The sequence below is a fragment of the Somniosus microcephalus genome, chromosome 29 (assembly GCF_052327205.1).
Source record: "Somniosus microcephalus isolate GS21.2 chromosome 29, FLI_Smic_1.0, whole genome shotgun sequence".
Classification (NCBI taxonomy): domain Eukaryota; kingdom Metazoa; phylum Chordata; class Chondrichthyes; order Squaliformes; family Somniosidae; genus Somniosus; species Somniosus microcephalus.
The window spans coordinates 21,080,882-21,097,881 of record NC_141015.1 but is presented as its reverse complement, the minus strand read 5'-3'; the positions used below and the strand labels follow the sequence as shown (position 1 = coordinate 21,097,881).

General features: G+C 44.4%; 1 protein-coding gene across 1 annotated transcript in view; it reads left to right on the top strand.

Annotated features, from left to right (window-relative positions):
* Positions 1-17,000, top strand: part of antxr1d (ANTXR cell adhesion molecule 1d) — a 116,736-nt gene that overhangs the window by 71,809 nt on the left and 27,927 nt on the right. Inside the window, exon 17 of the mRNA XM_085970347.1 lies at positions 2,174-2,254. Within this exon, the coding sequence (XP_085826473.1) occupies positions 2,174-2,254 (81 nt within the window). The remainder of the gene's footprint in view (positions 1-2,173; positions 2,255-17,000) is intronic.

The window sequence follows — 17,000 nt, the reverse complement described above, 5'->3', positions numbered from 1 at the left end:
AGGAAAGGGAGGTTGGAGATGGGGCGGTAGTTTGCAAGGACGGAGGGATCAAGGTTTGGTTTTTTGAAGAGAGGGGTGATGACGGCAGATTTGAGGGAGAGGGAGACAGTCCCTGAGGAGAGAGAACCATTAACAATATCAGCTAACATGGGAGCCAGAAAAGGAAGTTGGGTGGTCAGCAATTTGGTGGGAACAGGGTCGAGGGAGCAGGAGGTGGGTCTCATAGACAAGATGAGCGCAGAGATGTCATGAGGGGAGATCAGAGAGAAACTGGAGAAAGATGTCAGTTCAGGGCTAGGGCAGGGGGGAACCTTAGAGGAAGTTTGGCCCGGTGGGCTAGGGGAAGGAAGGGAAGTGGCAGAGGCAGCTGAATGGATGGTCTCAATCTTGGAGACAAAGAAGTCCATGAGCTCCTCACATTTGTTATCGGAGGTGAGGGTGGAGGAGACAGGGGAGAGGGGTTTAAGAAGACGGTTAGCAGTAGGGAATAGAAGCTGGGGTTTATCTTTGCATTCCAGAATGATTCCAGAGCAATTTTGGCAGACGAGAGCAGGGCCCGATAGTGCTTTATGTGGTCCAGCCAGATCTGGCGGTGAATGGCTAAACCAGTTGTGTCAAGAAATGTTGTGCCACGTAATCACCCAAATAGTGCAGACACATGGATTATGCTGCCCATGTCACAGACTGTTGTGGATACATGTCAATATTTGGCATGTAAGAAAATTAATTAATTAATTTAGAATGAACTTGCAATGGTATAGCAGGATGCAGTGGTGCAGATGGGTCTTCTTTGGTGATCTAGTGGGAAGCGGTCCTGGCTACTGAGAACATCGAGCTGTCAATTAGTGTCTGGCCATTGACCAGAGCAGATGTCACTACAGGAAACTTTGTGCTATCCGGCACCGACGGGACCGAGCTGTTGCCGTTCCCTCAAAACTGCCGGACATACCAGCGTTAATGTTGAAGCATACGGAGCTTTTCATCTCCGTATCTGACAACAAACACTGTTGCTTAGCAACAGCTTCTAAACAGTCGGCCCGTACCTTGGAAGCGTCTCTGTAGCTTAGCAACAGTTTCAGAGAGACTTTCCAGAGCCTGACTGTTGGGAAAAAAAAGCCTAACAAAACGGCTCCTGATTTTTGCCGGTGGCTCGAGCTTGCCGGACACTTAGCCTCCGGATAACACAAAGTTTCCTGTACTAAGGGATAGTTGTTGTGCCATTGAGAAGCTTGAACATATGTAAAAAGCTGGTGAGACACTACCACAGATATACAACAATTCAATAATAATCATTCATTCAGAATTTTAAAAAATCAGAATTTCGAGCTTAAAATCTGGTTATGGTGTTCTCCCCAATCTGTCGCACTTTGAAAGTAGCCTGCATTTAACATGAAACATCGTCTCTGATAAATTTATGTATTTTGTAAAATATATTTGAGTAACATTCAAAATACAATGGCCCAGAAATTCGGGTCCCCACTCATGAGTACGCGCTGGGTACATTCCCTGCTACCATTGGCTCTCCATGGCCCACGTGATCCCAGGGGACGCTTCGAACTAACTGCGCCCCTGGGATACGCAAGCACTGCGTGCCGGCAGTTGGAGGCGGCCCAGGATCGGAATACCACACGGGCCCACAGCACAACAGCCGGCGCGCTAGGTAAGTGCAGGTCGGAGGCTTGCACTCGCGGGAAGCCTCCGACCTGAATTTTTGTAATATCAGTTTCCATTTATTCTGTTTGACCACAATATATAAAATGGCACTTGGTTCCTGCAGTGTATGTGAGACCCATGAACCACCAGTCACAAGCCACTACTAGAACCGTGCAGTGCTAAATATGACAATAATCGGTATCATATAAGATTAATGTGGACTAGGTCTTTAAGTTGGGGGTAATTTTCACTTTGGGTGCAGGCAGAAAACAGGTGGTTGCAGATCAGCCACCCGCTATATAGCCCACCAATTTTACTGACTTCAGTTCCACTGACTTTGATGGAAAGAAAAATCGGGTGAGGTGTATAACGGATGGCCAATTTGCTACCGCCAGTTTTCTGCCCTCACTGAAGTTGAAAATTACCCCCAATGTTTATCGTTTCTAAAGTGCAATAGGATAACCTTTTGGTAAGCAATAGTAAATCTTATCACCTAATATTGTTGTGATAATTTATCTAGGGAAAATTGGATGCCTTGTGGGCTCTTTTTCGCAGAGGCTATGATCAAGTATCTCTGATGAGGCCACAGCCTGGGGACAAGGTAAGATCGGTTGTAAACATATCTAAATACCTTTACTGCACTGAATGAGGTGTTAGTTCTCCATCTGATTTCCGTATGTATGAATCTTTGTACAGTTCAGCCCAATGAAATTAGTAGAAGTACTGTTGCCAATTTTACATTCCTAGTTTCTGAAGATTAAATAATTAAAACCTTAAGAATGGTTACATTCCTTCATCCCATTAAAAAAATAATTTGTAGACGGTGGATTTTTTAATAGTAAACTAACAGCGTGTGGCAAAGGTGCATAAAGCAGCTTTGAATAGCTTTAAATTTTATCCAGCAGCTGACTTTTGGACAAAGTATTCAGTCATCAAAAAGGAGTTTGTAATTAATGTTTTTTTAATGTCTGACTACAGGCAGAGTGTAAGCATGTATAGTGTAGATGTGAACAAAGCACATACACAAAATCCCAACAGTGCAGTATCTATGTTCAGGCCCAGACACCAATTATATTCAAGTCAGACTGGGTTTCAATATAATCAGACTCCACCCAGTTTGTTTAAAAAAGAGTATTCCTATACTATCTGGACTCTTACTGCAATGGTGACATTATAATTTAAACACATTTATCAAAGGCAAATTTTTCTTTCATGTGAGTAACATTATGTAAAATTTATCTTAATTAGCAATGATTCCATATTAACAGATGTACAGTTAATAATTTTCTTTTGTTTTTAAAATCTTGACTTTTATTACTCTTTTTATTAATGCTTTCATTTGAAGAATAGTTTTGTCATTTTGGGTCACTCTTCTGTTAAATATGGGACTGAGTTATTTAATTTTGACAACACAGTTGTCATGTTCATTAATAAATAGACATTCTTATTATGAACACAGCTAGCTTTTGCTAGCTACTTTTATTGAGCACATGTGGACTTGTACAGCATCTTGTAGAGGCTTCCATCTTGACTGCTGCCTTGTGGGTAGCCTAGCCTCATGGGTAATGTAGTCTTAATATAATATATAGCTGGGTAGTGTAGTCTTATACATACAGCTATATACAGCTCTACGGCTCCACCTAGTGTCCACTATAGAATGACATGCTATTGATCACTACAACAGTATGTAGAAATGCTTCCCCCTCTTAGCGCCGGTATTTAAGGCAGGTTTCAGCAGAAAAATGGCGGCCGCCTCACTTCTAGCCACTTCCGGTATGGGCTGCAGCGGTCGGCATTTTGGGCAGGTCGGGAGCACGGCCATTGCCTGCGTTTGCCAGAAGAATACTAATGAGGCAGATCGTGATGTCAATCAGCGTGCAGTGATAATTTGATGCACCCATCATAATGAAGTGTTTCGAGAGACTGGTCTTAGCCCACATCAAAGCCAGTGTTCCTGCCTCTCTTGACCAACACCAGTTTGCCTATCGTGCAAACAGATCAATGGAGGATGCAATCACAACTGCTCTACACTCGGCACTGAATCACCTAGATGGTAAGGAGACCTACATCAGAATGCTGTTCATAGACTACAGCTCAGCATTCAACACTATCGTCCCCAACAAGCTGGCCACCAAACTCCAAACTCTTGGCCTGAACACTTCCCTCTGCAACTGGACCCTGGACTTCCTAACACACAGACCCCAGTCTGTCAAATTAGGTAACCACACCTCCCCCCCCCCCCCCGACCCTGAACACGGGGGCCCCACAAGGATGCGTGCTGAGCCCCCTCCTCTACTCCCTCTTCACCCACGACTGTGTGGCTGTTAATGGTTCCAACACCATCATCAAGTTTGCGGATGACACCACGGTAGTAGGCCAGATCACCAACAACGATGAGTCAGCCTACAGGGAGGAGGTCCAGCATCTCGTGAAGTGGTGCGCCGATAACAACCTGGCCCTTAACATCAAGAAAACCAAAGAAATCATTGTGGACTTCAGGAAGACCAAAGGCGGAAGTCACACCCCCATCCACATCAATGGGGCTGTGGTGGAAAGGGTGGACAGCTTTAAGTTCCTCGGAGTCCACATCACGGAAGACCTCTCCTGGTCACTCAACACCTCCTCTCTGGTGAAGAAGGCCCAGCAGCGCCTTTATTTCCTAAGGAGGCTGAAGGGATGTAACCTGTCACCCCTGATCCTCTCTAACTTTTACCGCTGCACTATAGAAAGCATCCTGACAAACTGTATGGCAGCTGTAGCTAATATGACCGGAAAGCCCTGCAGCGGGTAGTCAAAACTGCCCAACGAATTACCGGCACCCGGCTACCGACCATAGAGCACATATACCAGAAACACTGTCTACGGAGGTCACGGTCCATCATCAAAGACCCTACCCACCCCAGCCACGGTCTGTTCACCCTCCTGCCATCTGGGAGACGCTACAGATGCATTCGCACCCGTACGACCAGATTTAGGAACAGCTTCTTTCCCAGGGCTGTCATCCTACTGAACTCCACAAATAAACTCTAAAGCCTGCACATCTGCCAATGCACTTTATTAGGGTTATGTTTATGTTAATATACTACAAGCCAAATGTATGTTGATTGTTTAAATGTCTTAATCCAAATGTACACTCTCGGGAGCCGCAAGCCTACATTTCGTTGTACTGCACTTGTGCACTAACAATGACAATAAAAGTTGATTTGATTTGATTTGATTTGACTTGCTATTTTGGAGGTCACCGCTCAACTGCATGCCCTCTCCAAAGCACGCACAGCTGAACATGCGTTCAGCTGCACGAGGGACACCCCCCCCCCCCACCAGTGGCATTTAAAGGGATCAACGACAACTTTCAGGTGATTTGCTTTTTGATTTCTACTGGCTCTGTGTAAGTTTGTGCAACTGTTTGGAGCTTTCAACGGTTATTTAAAGTTGATGAGATGATGGGGGTGATGAAGGCCTTGCTTCTGAATTCAAGGGTTCTGCTCGGACCACTTGCTTCCAGTCATGGGGGCTCTACTCGTAGTGCCCTTCACGCTGCAGCATGACAGGGAGATGATGCAGAGGCAGCAACGAAGAGCACAAGCTGCTTGCAGAGGGAGGAAGAAGAGGGGTAGAAGGGCCACCTAGGGTCTTCAGAGAGCATTTCTCCTATCTGCACTTAAGCCGGGAGCAGTGTATTCGGAGGCTCCGCTTCACCAAGGAGTTGGTCACAGATCTCTGCCACCTCTTGGAACCAGACTTACAGCCTCAGAGCAGGGCAAAGACGGAGCTGCCAATGGCCCTGAAGGTGACCGTGGACCTGAATTTTTTGCCACCAGATCCTTCCAGTCTGGAGCAGGCGACATAGTTAACATCTCCCAGTTCGACGTCCATCACTGCATCCAGGAGGTCACAGAGGCTCTGTACTCCAGGAGAAGGGACTTCATTGTCTTCTCTCTGAACAGAGAGAAACAGGAGGAACTGAGAGTACTGTAGCCAAATTTGCTGATGATACAAAGATAGGGGGGTTAGCAAGTTGTGAGGAGGACACAAAGAGTCTGCAAAGGGATATAGATAGGTTAAGTGAGTGGGCAAAAATTTGGCAGATGGAGTATAATGTGGGAAAATGTGAGGTTATCCACTTTGGAAGGAAGAATGAAAAAGCAAATTATTATTTAAATGGAGTGAGAGTACAAAATGCCACGGTACAAAGGGATCTGGGGGTCCCAGTACAGGAAACACAAAAACTTAGCATGCAGGTGCAGCAAGTAATTAGGAAAGCTAATGGAAAGTTGGCCTTTATTGCAAGCGGTATGGAATATAAAAGAAATGAAGTTTTGATGCTACTTTACAGGGCACTGGTGAGACCACACCTGGAGTACTGCGTACAGTTGTGGTCTCCATATTTAAGGAGGGATATATTTGCATTGGAGGCAGTGCAGAGAAGGTTCACGAGGTTGATTCCTGGGATGAAGGGGTTGACATATGACGAAAGGTTGAGCAGGTTGGGCCTATACTCATTGGAGTTTAGAAGAATGTGAGGTGATCTTATTGAAACATATAAGATTCTGAGGGGGATTGACAGGGTGGATGCTGAGAGGATGTTTCCCCTAGTGGGGGTATCTAGAACTAGGGGGCATAGTTTCAGAATAAGGGGTCGCCCATTTAAGACAGATGAGAAGGAATTTCTTCTCTCAGAGGGTCGTGAATCTTTGGAATTCTCTACCCCAGAGAGCTGTGGAGGCGGAGTCACCGAATATATTCAAGGTGGAGATTGACGGACATTTGAACTACAAGGGAGTCAAGGGGTATGGGGAGAGAGCGGGAAAGTGGTGTTGAGGCCAAGATTGGATCAGCCATGATCTTATTGAATGGCGGAGCAGGCTCGAGGGGCCGACTCCTGCTCCTGTTTCTTATGTTCTTACATGTGGCTGTGCCAGGATATCGGGCTTCCCCATGGTGCAGGGCGCCATCGACTGCACACAAGTGGCTTTGCGAGTGCCACATATCAAACCTGAGATGTTCCGCAACCGCAAAGGCTACCACTCACTTAATGTGCAGTTGGTATGCGACGATGCCCAGCACATCATGATGGTGAATGCCTGGTATCCTGGTAGCAGTCATGATGCCTTCATCCTGCGCCAGTCCAGTGTGCTAGCAATCTTCCAGCCACCACGTCGAACAAGAGGATGGCTGCTCGGCTACAAGGGCTATCCGCTTTACACCTGGCTAAAGACGACTCCTCCGCAACCTCACCACTCATGGCCATCAGTCATATAATGACGGCTGTGCTGCCACAGGGAACCTGATCAAGCAAACCATCAGGGTGCTAAAGCAACGGTTCCGCTGCCTTAATTCTCGGGAGGACCCCTTCAGTACACAACAGAGCGGGTGTCCCTTTTCGTGGTGGTCTGCGGCATCCTCCTCAACTTGGCCATCATGAGTGCGCAGCCACTAGTTCTGCGACCGCCTCAGGAAGAGGAAGGGAGGAGGCAGGCAGCAGGTCCCCGTTCCAGACGGGCTGTCCGTGAGCACCTCATCAGACTCCGGTTCCAATGAATAATACCCCAGATCCCCGTTGCTCAACACTTCCCCACCTTACCAACCCCTTTGACACGGAAAATCACGTCTTCTTGGTCACAAAGCTGAAATGAGAGCCACCACAAAACAAACATTCCAAACATAATTTATAAATGATTGCTGCTCACGGCTGTTGTGAGCCACCTTGGCCTGCAAGAGAAAGGGAAGTGTTTTAGTGAGTGTGCCGCAATGTGTTTGGGTGATGTGCCTGTCATGGATGAATAGCTGGCTTTTATGCAAGGTGTGAGATGTGAGTATGAGGCTTGCAGCAGTGGTAAGTGTGTGGTGAGGTGAAGCTATGATTGTGAGGTATGTTGTGGAGTATTTTAAACCAACACTCGACACAAGGTTTTTAGATCGGTAGTCAAATGGTCTTTAATACACCGGTGGGGAGACAATCTCTAACTGGCGCACCAGTAAGGACTTCTCCAAAATTATACAGTAAGCGTTACATATTTATACGTTCAAATGTCGTGTTAACCTCGTGCATATTCCGTTACACTGTTTTAATTGGCTTAAGGCCCGCGTGCACAGTTGCTGTTTGGCTAATTCCTATTCTCGCGTCACACAATCTTTCGCCTCTATGTTATTGTCACATGATCTTTATGACCTCACCTGTTATTGTATTTTGTGACCGTCAGTAAAACCACATGTCTGCATTTCTGTCTTGCTGTGCCCCGTGTGGTTTCACTTCCATAGTTTGTGGTTGGTGCTTCTGAGCTAATTTCATCTAACGTTCAAAAGCATCGAAACTTTGTGGTCAACATGTCTGATCTCTGCCGGTCGCTGTCTCAATCGTTTCTAGTGTGCAAGCGGCATTGTTAACCCCTTAATTCCTGAAGGGCGCCAATGCCCCACTTCAGGTATGAGTAGCGATTGCCAGAGATTGTTGGTAGGTGAGTGTTGGGGGTGTGGTGCATTGAGCAATGTGTGAGGCTACTGGTGCAGTTGGTGGGATATGGCATTTGAAGATGCATTCACTCACCTTGACCACTCGTGTGAGGTCATTAAACTTTTGGGGCACTGGATCCAGGTCCTGGCACGAGCGGCTTGGGCTATCTCCTCCTACTGCCCTCTGACGATCTGTCTGGAAGGCCTCCTACCCCCCTGCAGGTAGAGGACCTGTCTTCTATGCACCAGGGTCTCCTGTGCTGCATCTGAGAAACACCTTGCCCTTTCTCTTCCCTGTTGCGGCATGGCTGCATCCACAGTAATAATGAGGTGCTTCTGCTACAAAGCACTTCCCTTTTAAGAAGTGCAGAGAGCCTAGGCGAAATTTTATTGGCCAGTAGACGGCACCTGATATTTCCACCCCCCCGCCGCCATTGAGTGTTTAGCGCTGAGCTCAGTGTTCCAATCATTGTAATGAGTCGGCAGCATGAATTTTGCATGCAGCCTGCACCACTTTGAACGGGTGCGGGCAGATCGTGCTTTGCGATCCCCGTGCCCGTTTTCAGGCCCAATCCAATATCACTCCCGCTGTGTTCTTAGGTGTGATGGGACCTGAGACTATAACCACTCTTTCCACCAACTGATCACAATACTTAATATCTGATATAGATTGCCCGCATGAATATGGAATAACGAACAAATGCAAGTTTCAAACATGAAATTACACGAGCTACAATTTAATCCCAGTTGTGAGAGCTTTCCAGTAAACATGTGCTTCTGAGTGGGTTAAAACAAAATTAAACATTCCAATGCATCATACAATACCGAGCATTTATACTCTGGTGGTTTACCTCCCAAAGCTTGGCTCAACTGAACTGTGCAAAAGTTGTACTCCGAACTAAATTTTTTTATCCTTACACATTCATAATTTAAATATATTTATTGTCTGATTTCTCTAGAAAAATAAATAAGTCTTCATACGAGATGGTGCCATGTGGTCCCAATAGACTATTACATTTCCAGTGGTAATCTGAAGATAGTGAAGTAAACACATAGGGGGCGAAATTCACCTCGTTTGCGCCTCCAGTGGCGCAAATGGCTTTTGCCCCTCCCCCTGGGGTGATAACCGCACCTCCCGCGAAATTCAGCAGGAGGTTAGCGGTGGCGCTGTGGTGTATGTGCCTTTAAGAGCCCCTGTGTACTGTAATGCCGGTAGTGGCCACTCGGGCTATATAAGCCTGTATAGTGTCTTGTATCTTTTAGTTCACCTCCAGACTTTGTTCAGTAAACACCTGTTAAACCAGCTCCTGCATTCCGTGTCTCCATTAACACACGGATACAACAGGCGCCACCGGGTATCCCCCGATCTTCTGTGCCCGGAGATCATGATGTCATCTCCGGGCAAAACGCCCCGGTAGCGACTCGGGAGAAAATTTCCCCCTCTCGCCCCGCAGCAGCACCGGGCGATGTTACCGACTGCTGCAGGGGTCGCGAACAGTGAGGCCGGCCGCTCGCGGGGTGCAACTTAAAGGAGCGGTGGGCGGCCGGCCAAAATAAATCCCGATATTTAAAAAAAATTGTTTTCGGCCACAGGTCGAGGCGTCCGTGCTTGAGTGCCGGGCTGATCGTGTGGCACTCCCGCTCCCCGGTGGCCCAAAAATCTACAATGAAACCTGCAGCGCTCGCAGCGTGGGGCCCTTCCCTTTAATGCAGGGTAGAGCCCCTGCAACGCGGCAGCGCCACGCATGGCCACACATGACGCTGCTGAGCACTTCGCCCCCGATCGGGACATTCCCTGCCTCTTGCGCTCCAAGAGGCTTGATTTAGCGCCCCACTTCCCTCTTGGAGCAAAAAGAGGGAATTTAACAAATGTTTGAAAAGGTTAGCGCCTGGCCCTAACTTTCCAAACATTTTTCACTTAGTTCCCCAAACGGCCCTCATGTGGAATTTCTCCCCCATAGGCTTTTTTTTCCTGTTTTCTTAACCATTTGTCAGAATTTAGGAAAGTGCACTTGGTAGCACGTTATTTTTTATGACAATGTTAAGCAGGATTTAGTAAATAAACATGGCATCAAATGCATCTTAATTTAAAAAAAATTAAAAGCTGATAATACTTCAAAAATCAATTCTAGATCACATTCACAACCAGACTGATACTTTTAATGGCATGCAGAACCTTCCTATTCTGTGTAATTTGGACCACTTTTTTTTTAAACAGCTAATTGAGTTAACTACACGAATTCTGCTGGTAAAAAATAGGAAAGGATAGGAAAGCTTAAAAAAATTTCCTTTGTCAAATACACTCTTTGAACATCACTGTAATTGTTTCCACTTTCCAAGAAATCTTAAAAATAGTACGAATATTGTTCACGTATTTATGTTATTTAGTTAACAAAGGACGGTCATCATCAATCAGGGGCAAAATAAACTTTCATTTGGAAAGGCATGGGTTAATCAAGGAGAACCAGCATGGATTTCTTAAAGGCAAATCGTTTGACTAACTTGATTAAATTTGTTGAGGTAACAGAGAAGGTCGATCACAGATATAGATATTGTTTATATGGACGTTCGGAAGGCATTCGATAAAGTGCCATACAGGAGGCTTGTTAAGAAGATGGAAGCCCATGGAATTAAGGGGAACGTGGTGGTATGGATACGGCATACAGGAGGCTGAGGGTGGTGGTGGTGGATTGGGGTTTTTTCAGATTGGGAGGTGGTTTGCAGTGGTATTCCCCAAGGGCCAGTTTTGGGTTCATTACTCTTTTTAATTTTTATAAATGACCTAGACTTGGGTGTAAGGAGCAGCATTAAAATTTGCAGATGATACAAAACTTGGCAACGTAGTAGATAGTGATGAGGATAGTGGTAGACTTCAGGATGACATAGACAGGATGGTGAAATGGGCAGAAGCATGGCAGATGGTGTTCAATGTAGAGAAGTGTGAAGTGATGCACTTTGAGAGGACTAATACGGAAAGACAGCATACTATAAATGGCATGATTTTGAAAAGTAGATGAGCAGAGAGACCTTGGTGTCCAAATACACAAACCCTTAAAGGTGGAAGGGCAAGTTGATACATAGAAACATAGAAGATAGGAGCAGGAGGAGGCCATTCGGCCCCTCGAGCCTGCTCCACCATTCAATGCGGTCATGGCTGATCATCCAAATTCAGTACCCTATCCCTGCTTTCTCCCCATATCCCTTGATCCCTTTAGCCTTAAGAAATATATCCAATTCCTTCTTGGATTCCACAGGTTCACCACTCTCTGGGTGAAGAAATTCCTCCTCATCTCTGTCCTAAATGGCTTACCCCTTATTCTTAGACTGTGACCCCTGGTTCTGGACTCCCCGACCATCGGGAACATCCTTCTTGCATCTAGTCTGTCTAGTCCCGTCAGAATTTTATAAGTTTCAATGAGATCCCCTCTCAGTCTTCTAAACTCTAGCAAGTATAAGCCCAATCGACCCAATCTCTCCTCATACGTCATTCCTGCCATCCCAGGTATCAGCCTGGTGAATCTTTGCTGAACTCCTTCCATGGCAAGAACATCCTTCCTCGGATAAGGCGACCAAAACTGCACACAATACTCAAGATGTGGTCTCACCAAGGCTCTGTACAACTGCAGCAAGACATCCTTGTTCTTGTACTCAAACCCTCTCGCTACGAAGGCCAACATACCATTTGCTTTCTTAACCGCCTGCTGCACCTGCATGCTTACCTTCAACGACTGGTACACAAGGACACCCAGGTCTCGTTGCACTTCCCCTTCTCCCAATCTATTGCCATTCAGATAATAATCTGCCTTCCTGTTTTTGCCACCAAAGTGGATAACCTCACATTTATCCACGTTATATTGCATCTGCCATGCTTCTGCCCAATCTCCCAACCTGTCCAAATCATCCTGGAGTTTCTCGGCATCCTCCTCACAGCACATATGCCCACCCAGCTTTGTGTCGTCTGCAAATTTGGAGATATTACATTTAGTTCCCTTGTCTAGATCATTAATATATATTGTGGTTACGGTGGTTAAAAAAGCATATGGGTTACTTGTGTTTATATAAATAGAGGAATAGAATATAAAAGCAAAGAGATCAAGCTAGAACTTTATAAGTAACTGGTTAGACCTCAGCTGGAGTTTTGTGGACAATTCTGGGCACCACACTTCAGGAAAGATGTAAAGGTCTTAGAAAGGGTACAGAGGAGTTTTACCCGGATGTTACCAGGGATGAGGAATTACATTTATGAGGAGAGGTTGGAAAAGTTAGGACTGTTCTCCTTGGAACAGAGAAGGTTAACAGGTGACCTAATAGAGGTTTTGATAGAGTAGATAGAGAAAATCTATTCCCTCTGGCGAGTGGGACAATAACCAGAGGTCAGAGATTTAAAATCATTGGCAAAAGATCTAGAGGGGAGAGGAGGAGAAATGTTTTCACAGAGTCGTCGGGATGTGGAACGCTGTACCTGAAAAGTTTGTAAAAGCTGATTCCATAAATCATCTTAAAAGGGAGTTGGACAGGTACTTCAGGATGAGGAACTTACAGGGCTAGGAACAAAAAGCGGGGGGGTGGGACTGAGCACGACTGCTCTTGCAAAGAGCCAGCACAGGCACGATGGGCTGAATGGCCTCCTTCTGTGCTGTAAGGTTCAATCATTCTAAGATCAATTGTATTATTAAAACTCAAACAGCTACAAGGAATTTTGATTAACTTTATTTTATATTATTCTATTTTTTCTGTTAATTATTTGATATCATTAGGGAAACTGGATTGAAAGAGTTACTAACCCCTACATTGTAAAATAATCCTATTTTAATAGCAGAGATACAGTTATTAACCCAGGAAGCTTTAGTGATTGTGCTATGTCAATTCTGTATGTTAAAAAACTCCTTCAGCTACTTTGGAATTAGTAATTCCAATGAACTTGTTTTCCCATCAGTTTTTCCCGATGATTTGTATATATAGTGCATAATATTTTACTACTTTTTAGCCAAATGAGTCGATCACAAACAAATAACCTGCTTAATAAAAAGTATTTGTTAAAACCATAATCAAATAAAATTTGGAACTAAGTATAATTTTAGAATGATGTGGTATAAGTATTTCACAAAGAAACTCTTAAAAATGCAGTAAACATTTTACTGTCAGTACAAGCTAGTTCCTGTCCATTATTGCAATATTATTTGCATTGCCAATAACCTCCTAAAATCTTTGTATTCTAGCCAGTATAAATATCAAATGGGATGGGGGGGGCATAAATCAGTTTGTAGTTTTTACTACCTTTCAACATGTGTGGTTATCCTTAGGGAACAAGGTGGTGGCATGATGTAGAACTAAAGCTGCAGGGACAGATGAACTGATTTCCTACACATAGTACATTTCATTAAGCACATAACTAGCTTACTGAGAACTTTATCTTTGAACCAGGATTTTACTTGGATCAAGATTTTTGTAAACCACAAATGAGAATAGCCAGTTTGCATCTGGTTGCACTTCAGGCATTTAAATCATGTAGCAATGCAATCACAATGAAAACAGCAGAAAATATTCCAAAAAAAGTTATACAAAAATGATTAAAATTTTAAAAAGCACTTCTCTCCACTAAAACTCATTTGACTATATTTTGCTGAATATGAACCATGTGTTAGGTCAAGCACTCTATAGGGCCAATTGTAACTTGGTCCACTGAGCTGTCCACCAACATCTCAATTTTAAAATTCTCATCCTCATGTTCAAATCCCACCATGGTCTTGCCCCTCCCTATCTCTGTAATCTCCTCCAGCCCTACAATGCTCCAAGAACTCTGCGTTCCTCCAAATCTGGCCCCTTGTGCATCCTTCGCCTCACCATTGGCAGCCGTGCCTTCAGCTGTCTAGGCTCTAAGCTCTGGAATTCCCTCCCTAAACCTCTCCACCTCTCCTCCTTTAAGATGCTCCTTAAAACCTACCTCTTTGACCAATCTTTTAGTCACCTGTCCTAATAGCTCCTTCTTTGGCTTGGCGTCTATTGTTGTCTGATTACGCTCAAATAAAGTGCCTTGGGACATTCTACTACGTTAAAGGCACTATATAATTGCAGGTGTTGTTCTGAGATTGAGGGTGAACTGCAGACCGAATGCAAGATTTCTTGATTCACAGAATATTCTAAATCATATCTTAGTTTAATTTTATATCAATAATAATGTTATTTCTATATTTAAAAATTGCCATCTATAAAACAAATGTGCAGGACAGTTCTTCTTAGGTGAACTGGATGCAGAGGGAGTATCTTTTGTTAATTTTATTGCCACTAAAAACAATAAGGGCACCAGTACATTTTTAAACGTGTTCTGACGTGGGCAGGATATTGTATTCTTGACTTTTTGTACTCTGACTGAAGTCTCCTTACATGAAGTAGGTCAAGGTGAACAGACAAGTTGACAACAGCCTATACCTGGTTGCCAATTTGGCTTAAGACCAAATGCTGACTTGTGATGCTTCAGAAATAGAGCAATTCTTTTTGTGCCCAGCTCAAGGTTCGAGTCGTATCCCAATATTTCTGTGGTCTTTAAAAAGCTATGGCACCACATCCATTGAGAAACTGAAGTTTTGTGTCATATATGATGAGTTGGTCAACTGGATATGCATGCAGCTATCAGGTTATTCAGTTTCTTAGTAGGATTTATCAAAGAATTGATGGGTGTTAACAAAAATGACACAGTTTCTTGTTAATGACAACATCCTCTGTAGAGTAATTTCACAGCTAAAGAGTGACTATATTATTTGGCAAATGTAGAGAATTTGTCAGTTGACAAATAGTGTGCTGTCTTCAATAATAACAAGACAAAGTCAGTAATGTGGAGAAAGATTTTCCATTATATTATCCATCTATCTAGGCTATAAGGATTATTTTACAATAATTCAGCCTCTTGGTTTAGTAATTAAATAAAATGATCCTGCGTCAAATGCTTAGGAAGGAGTGGTAATCCTCAACAAAATATGATCCATACTCTTCTCAAACAACAACTTCAATGCACACTAACACTGGCAAGCACACGTGTACATACATTCACTTAGTGGGCTCGAGGAGGAAGCACAGGGTGATTTACAGAGCAGGGAGAAGGGAAACAAATAGAGATGAAAGTGAAGAAGCCTGCTGTCTGGAGCAGCAACTCGAATTTTGTTTATTTTGTTCTTGGGATATGGGCGATGCTGCCCATCCTTTGATACCCTGAGAAGGTACTGATGGGTTTTCTTCATGAGCCACTGCAGGTACTCCCACAATGATGTTAGGTAGGAAATTCTAAGATATTGACCCAGCAACAATGAAGTAACAGTGATATTTCTGTCGAAGTCAGAAGAATGATGAATAACTTGTAGGGGAACTTGGAGATGATGGAGTTTTCATGACATTGCTACTCATGTCCTCCTTCGTGGTAGTGGTCACAGGGGAGGGAAGCTGCTGTTAAAGTAACCTTGGTGAGTTGCTGCTGTGCATCCTGCAGATCAAACATACTGCAGCCACAGTGCACCAGTGCTGTAGAGGGTAGATATTAAGTCCAGTGGCACAGGTACTAATAGAGTGAACTGCTCTGTCCTGGATGGTAGCAAGCTTCATGAATGTTGTTGTGGCTACATCCATCCAGGCTAGTGATAAACATTCCAGCGCACTTCTAACTTGAACCTTGTAGATGATTTCGTGGTTTTGAGAGGTCAGAACGTGAGACAGTCATTGCAGAGCACCCAGCTTCCGCCCAGTTTTTGTAGCCATAGTGTTGATATGGCTGGTCCAGTTCAGCTTCTGGTCAATGGTAACCCCTCAGAATGTTGATGGTGGGATGCTGGTAATGGTGGTGCCGTTGAAGTCGGGAAATGGCTGTTCATCCTCTTGTTTGAAATGGCCATACCTGGCATTTCTGTGGCACAAATGTTACCTATAACTTGTTAGCCCAAACCTGGGTGTTATTCAGAACCTACTGTAGGCTGATATGGGCTACTTCTTTATTGAAAGAATTCTGAATGGAGCTGAACAATGTGGAATCATCGGTGAACAACCCTACTCATGACCTTATGATGGAGGGAAGATTATTGATGAAGCACCTGAAGGTGGTTGGGCCAAGGACACTTCCCAGAACAACTGCTGCAGTGATGTCCTGGAGTTGTGATGACTGGCCTCCGACCAGCACAACCATCTTCCTTTGCATCAAGGAATTGGAGGGTATGCCCCTTGGTGACCTTTAACCTCAGTTTTGCTTGGTGCTTTACTCAGTCAAATGCTGCCTAGATGTCAAGGGCAGGTACTCTCAACCCATCCTCTGGCATTGGTGGAAACATTATGGGTGAGTAGATATCAATATTGACAACTCCTTCCTTCACTTTGCTGATGATAGGGAGCGGCCTGATAGCGTGGTAATTTACCATGTTAAATTTATCCTGCTTTATGTGGATATAAGACAACTGGGTGATGTTCTATATTATCGGGTAGATACCAGTGTCATAGCTCTATTGGAACTGCTAGACTAGAGGAACAGCTAGCTCTGGTGCACAAGACAGCGATGATGTTGCCAGGGCCTTTTCTGTGCCCAGTAAAGCAGCCACTTCTTAATGTGTAGTGAAATTGGCTGGACACTGGCATGCATTATGTTGGGGAGCTCAGAAGAAGGCCAAGTAGGTTTGTGCACTTCGTATTTTAGACTGAAGTCCTCCTTTAACTGCTGAATCCAGAGATTGGGATCTCAAGGGACCTGTGTAGAAATTAAGTCACCGATTGAAATATGAGCATTTTATGTAGTGTTTCAAATGAATGATCTGACTAAGGCAGTAGCCACCTTTTCTCCATTATATAGCAGTTTCACTTGTCAAATTTCAACATACTTGAGAATTGGATTCAGAGAGCTATAATGGAAGCCTTCAACAAAC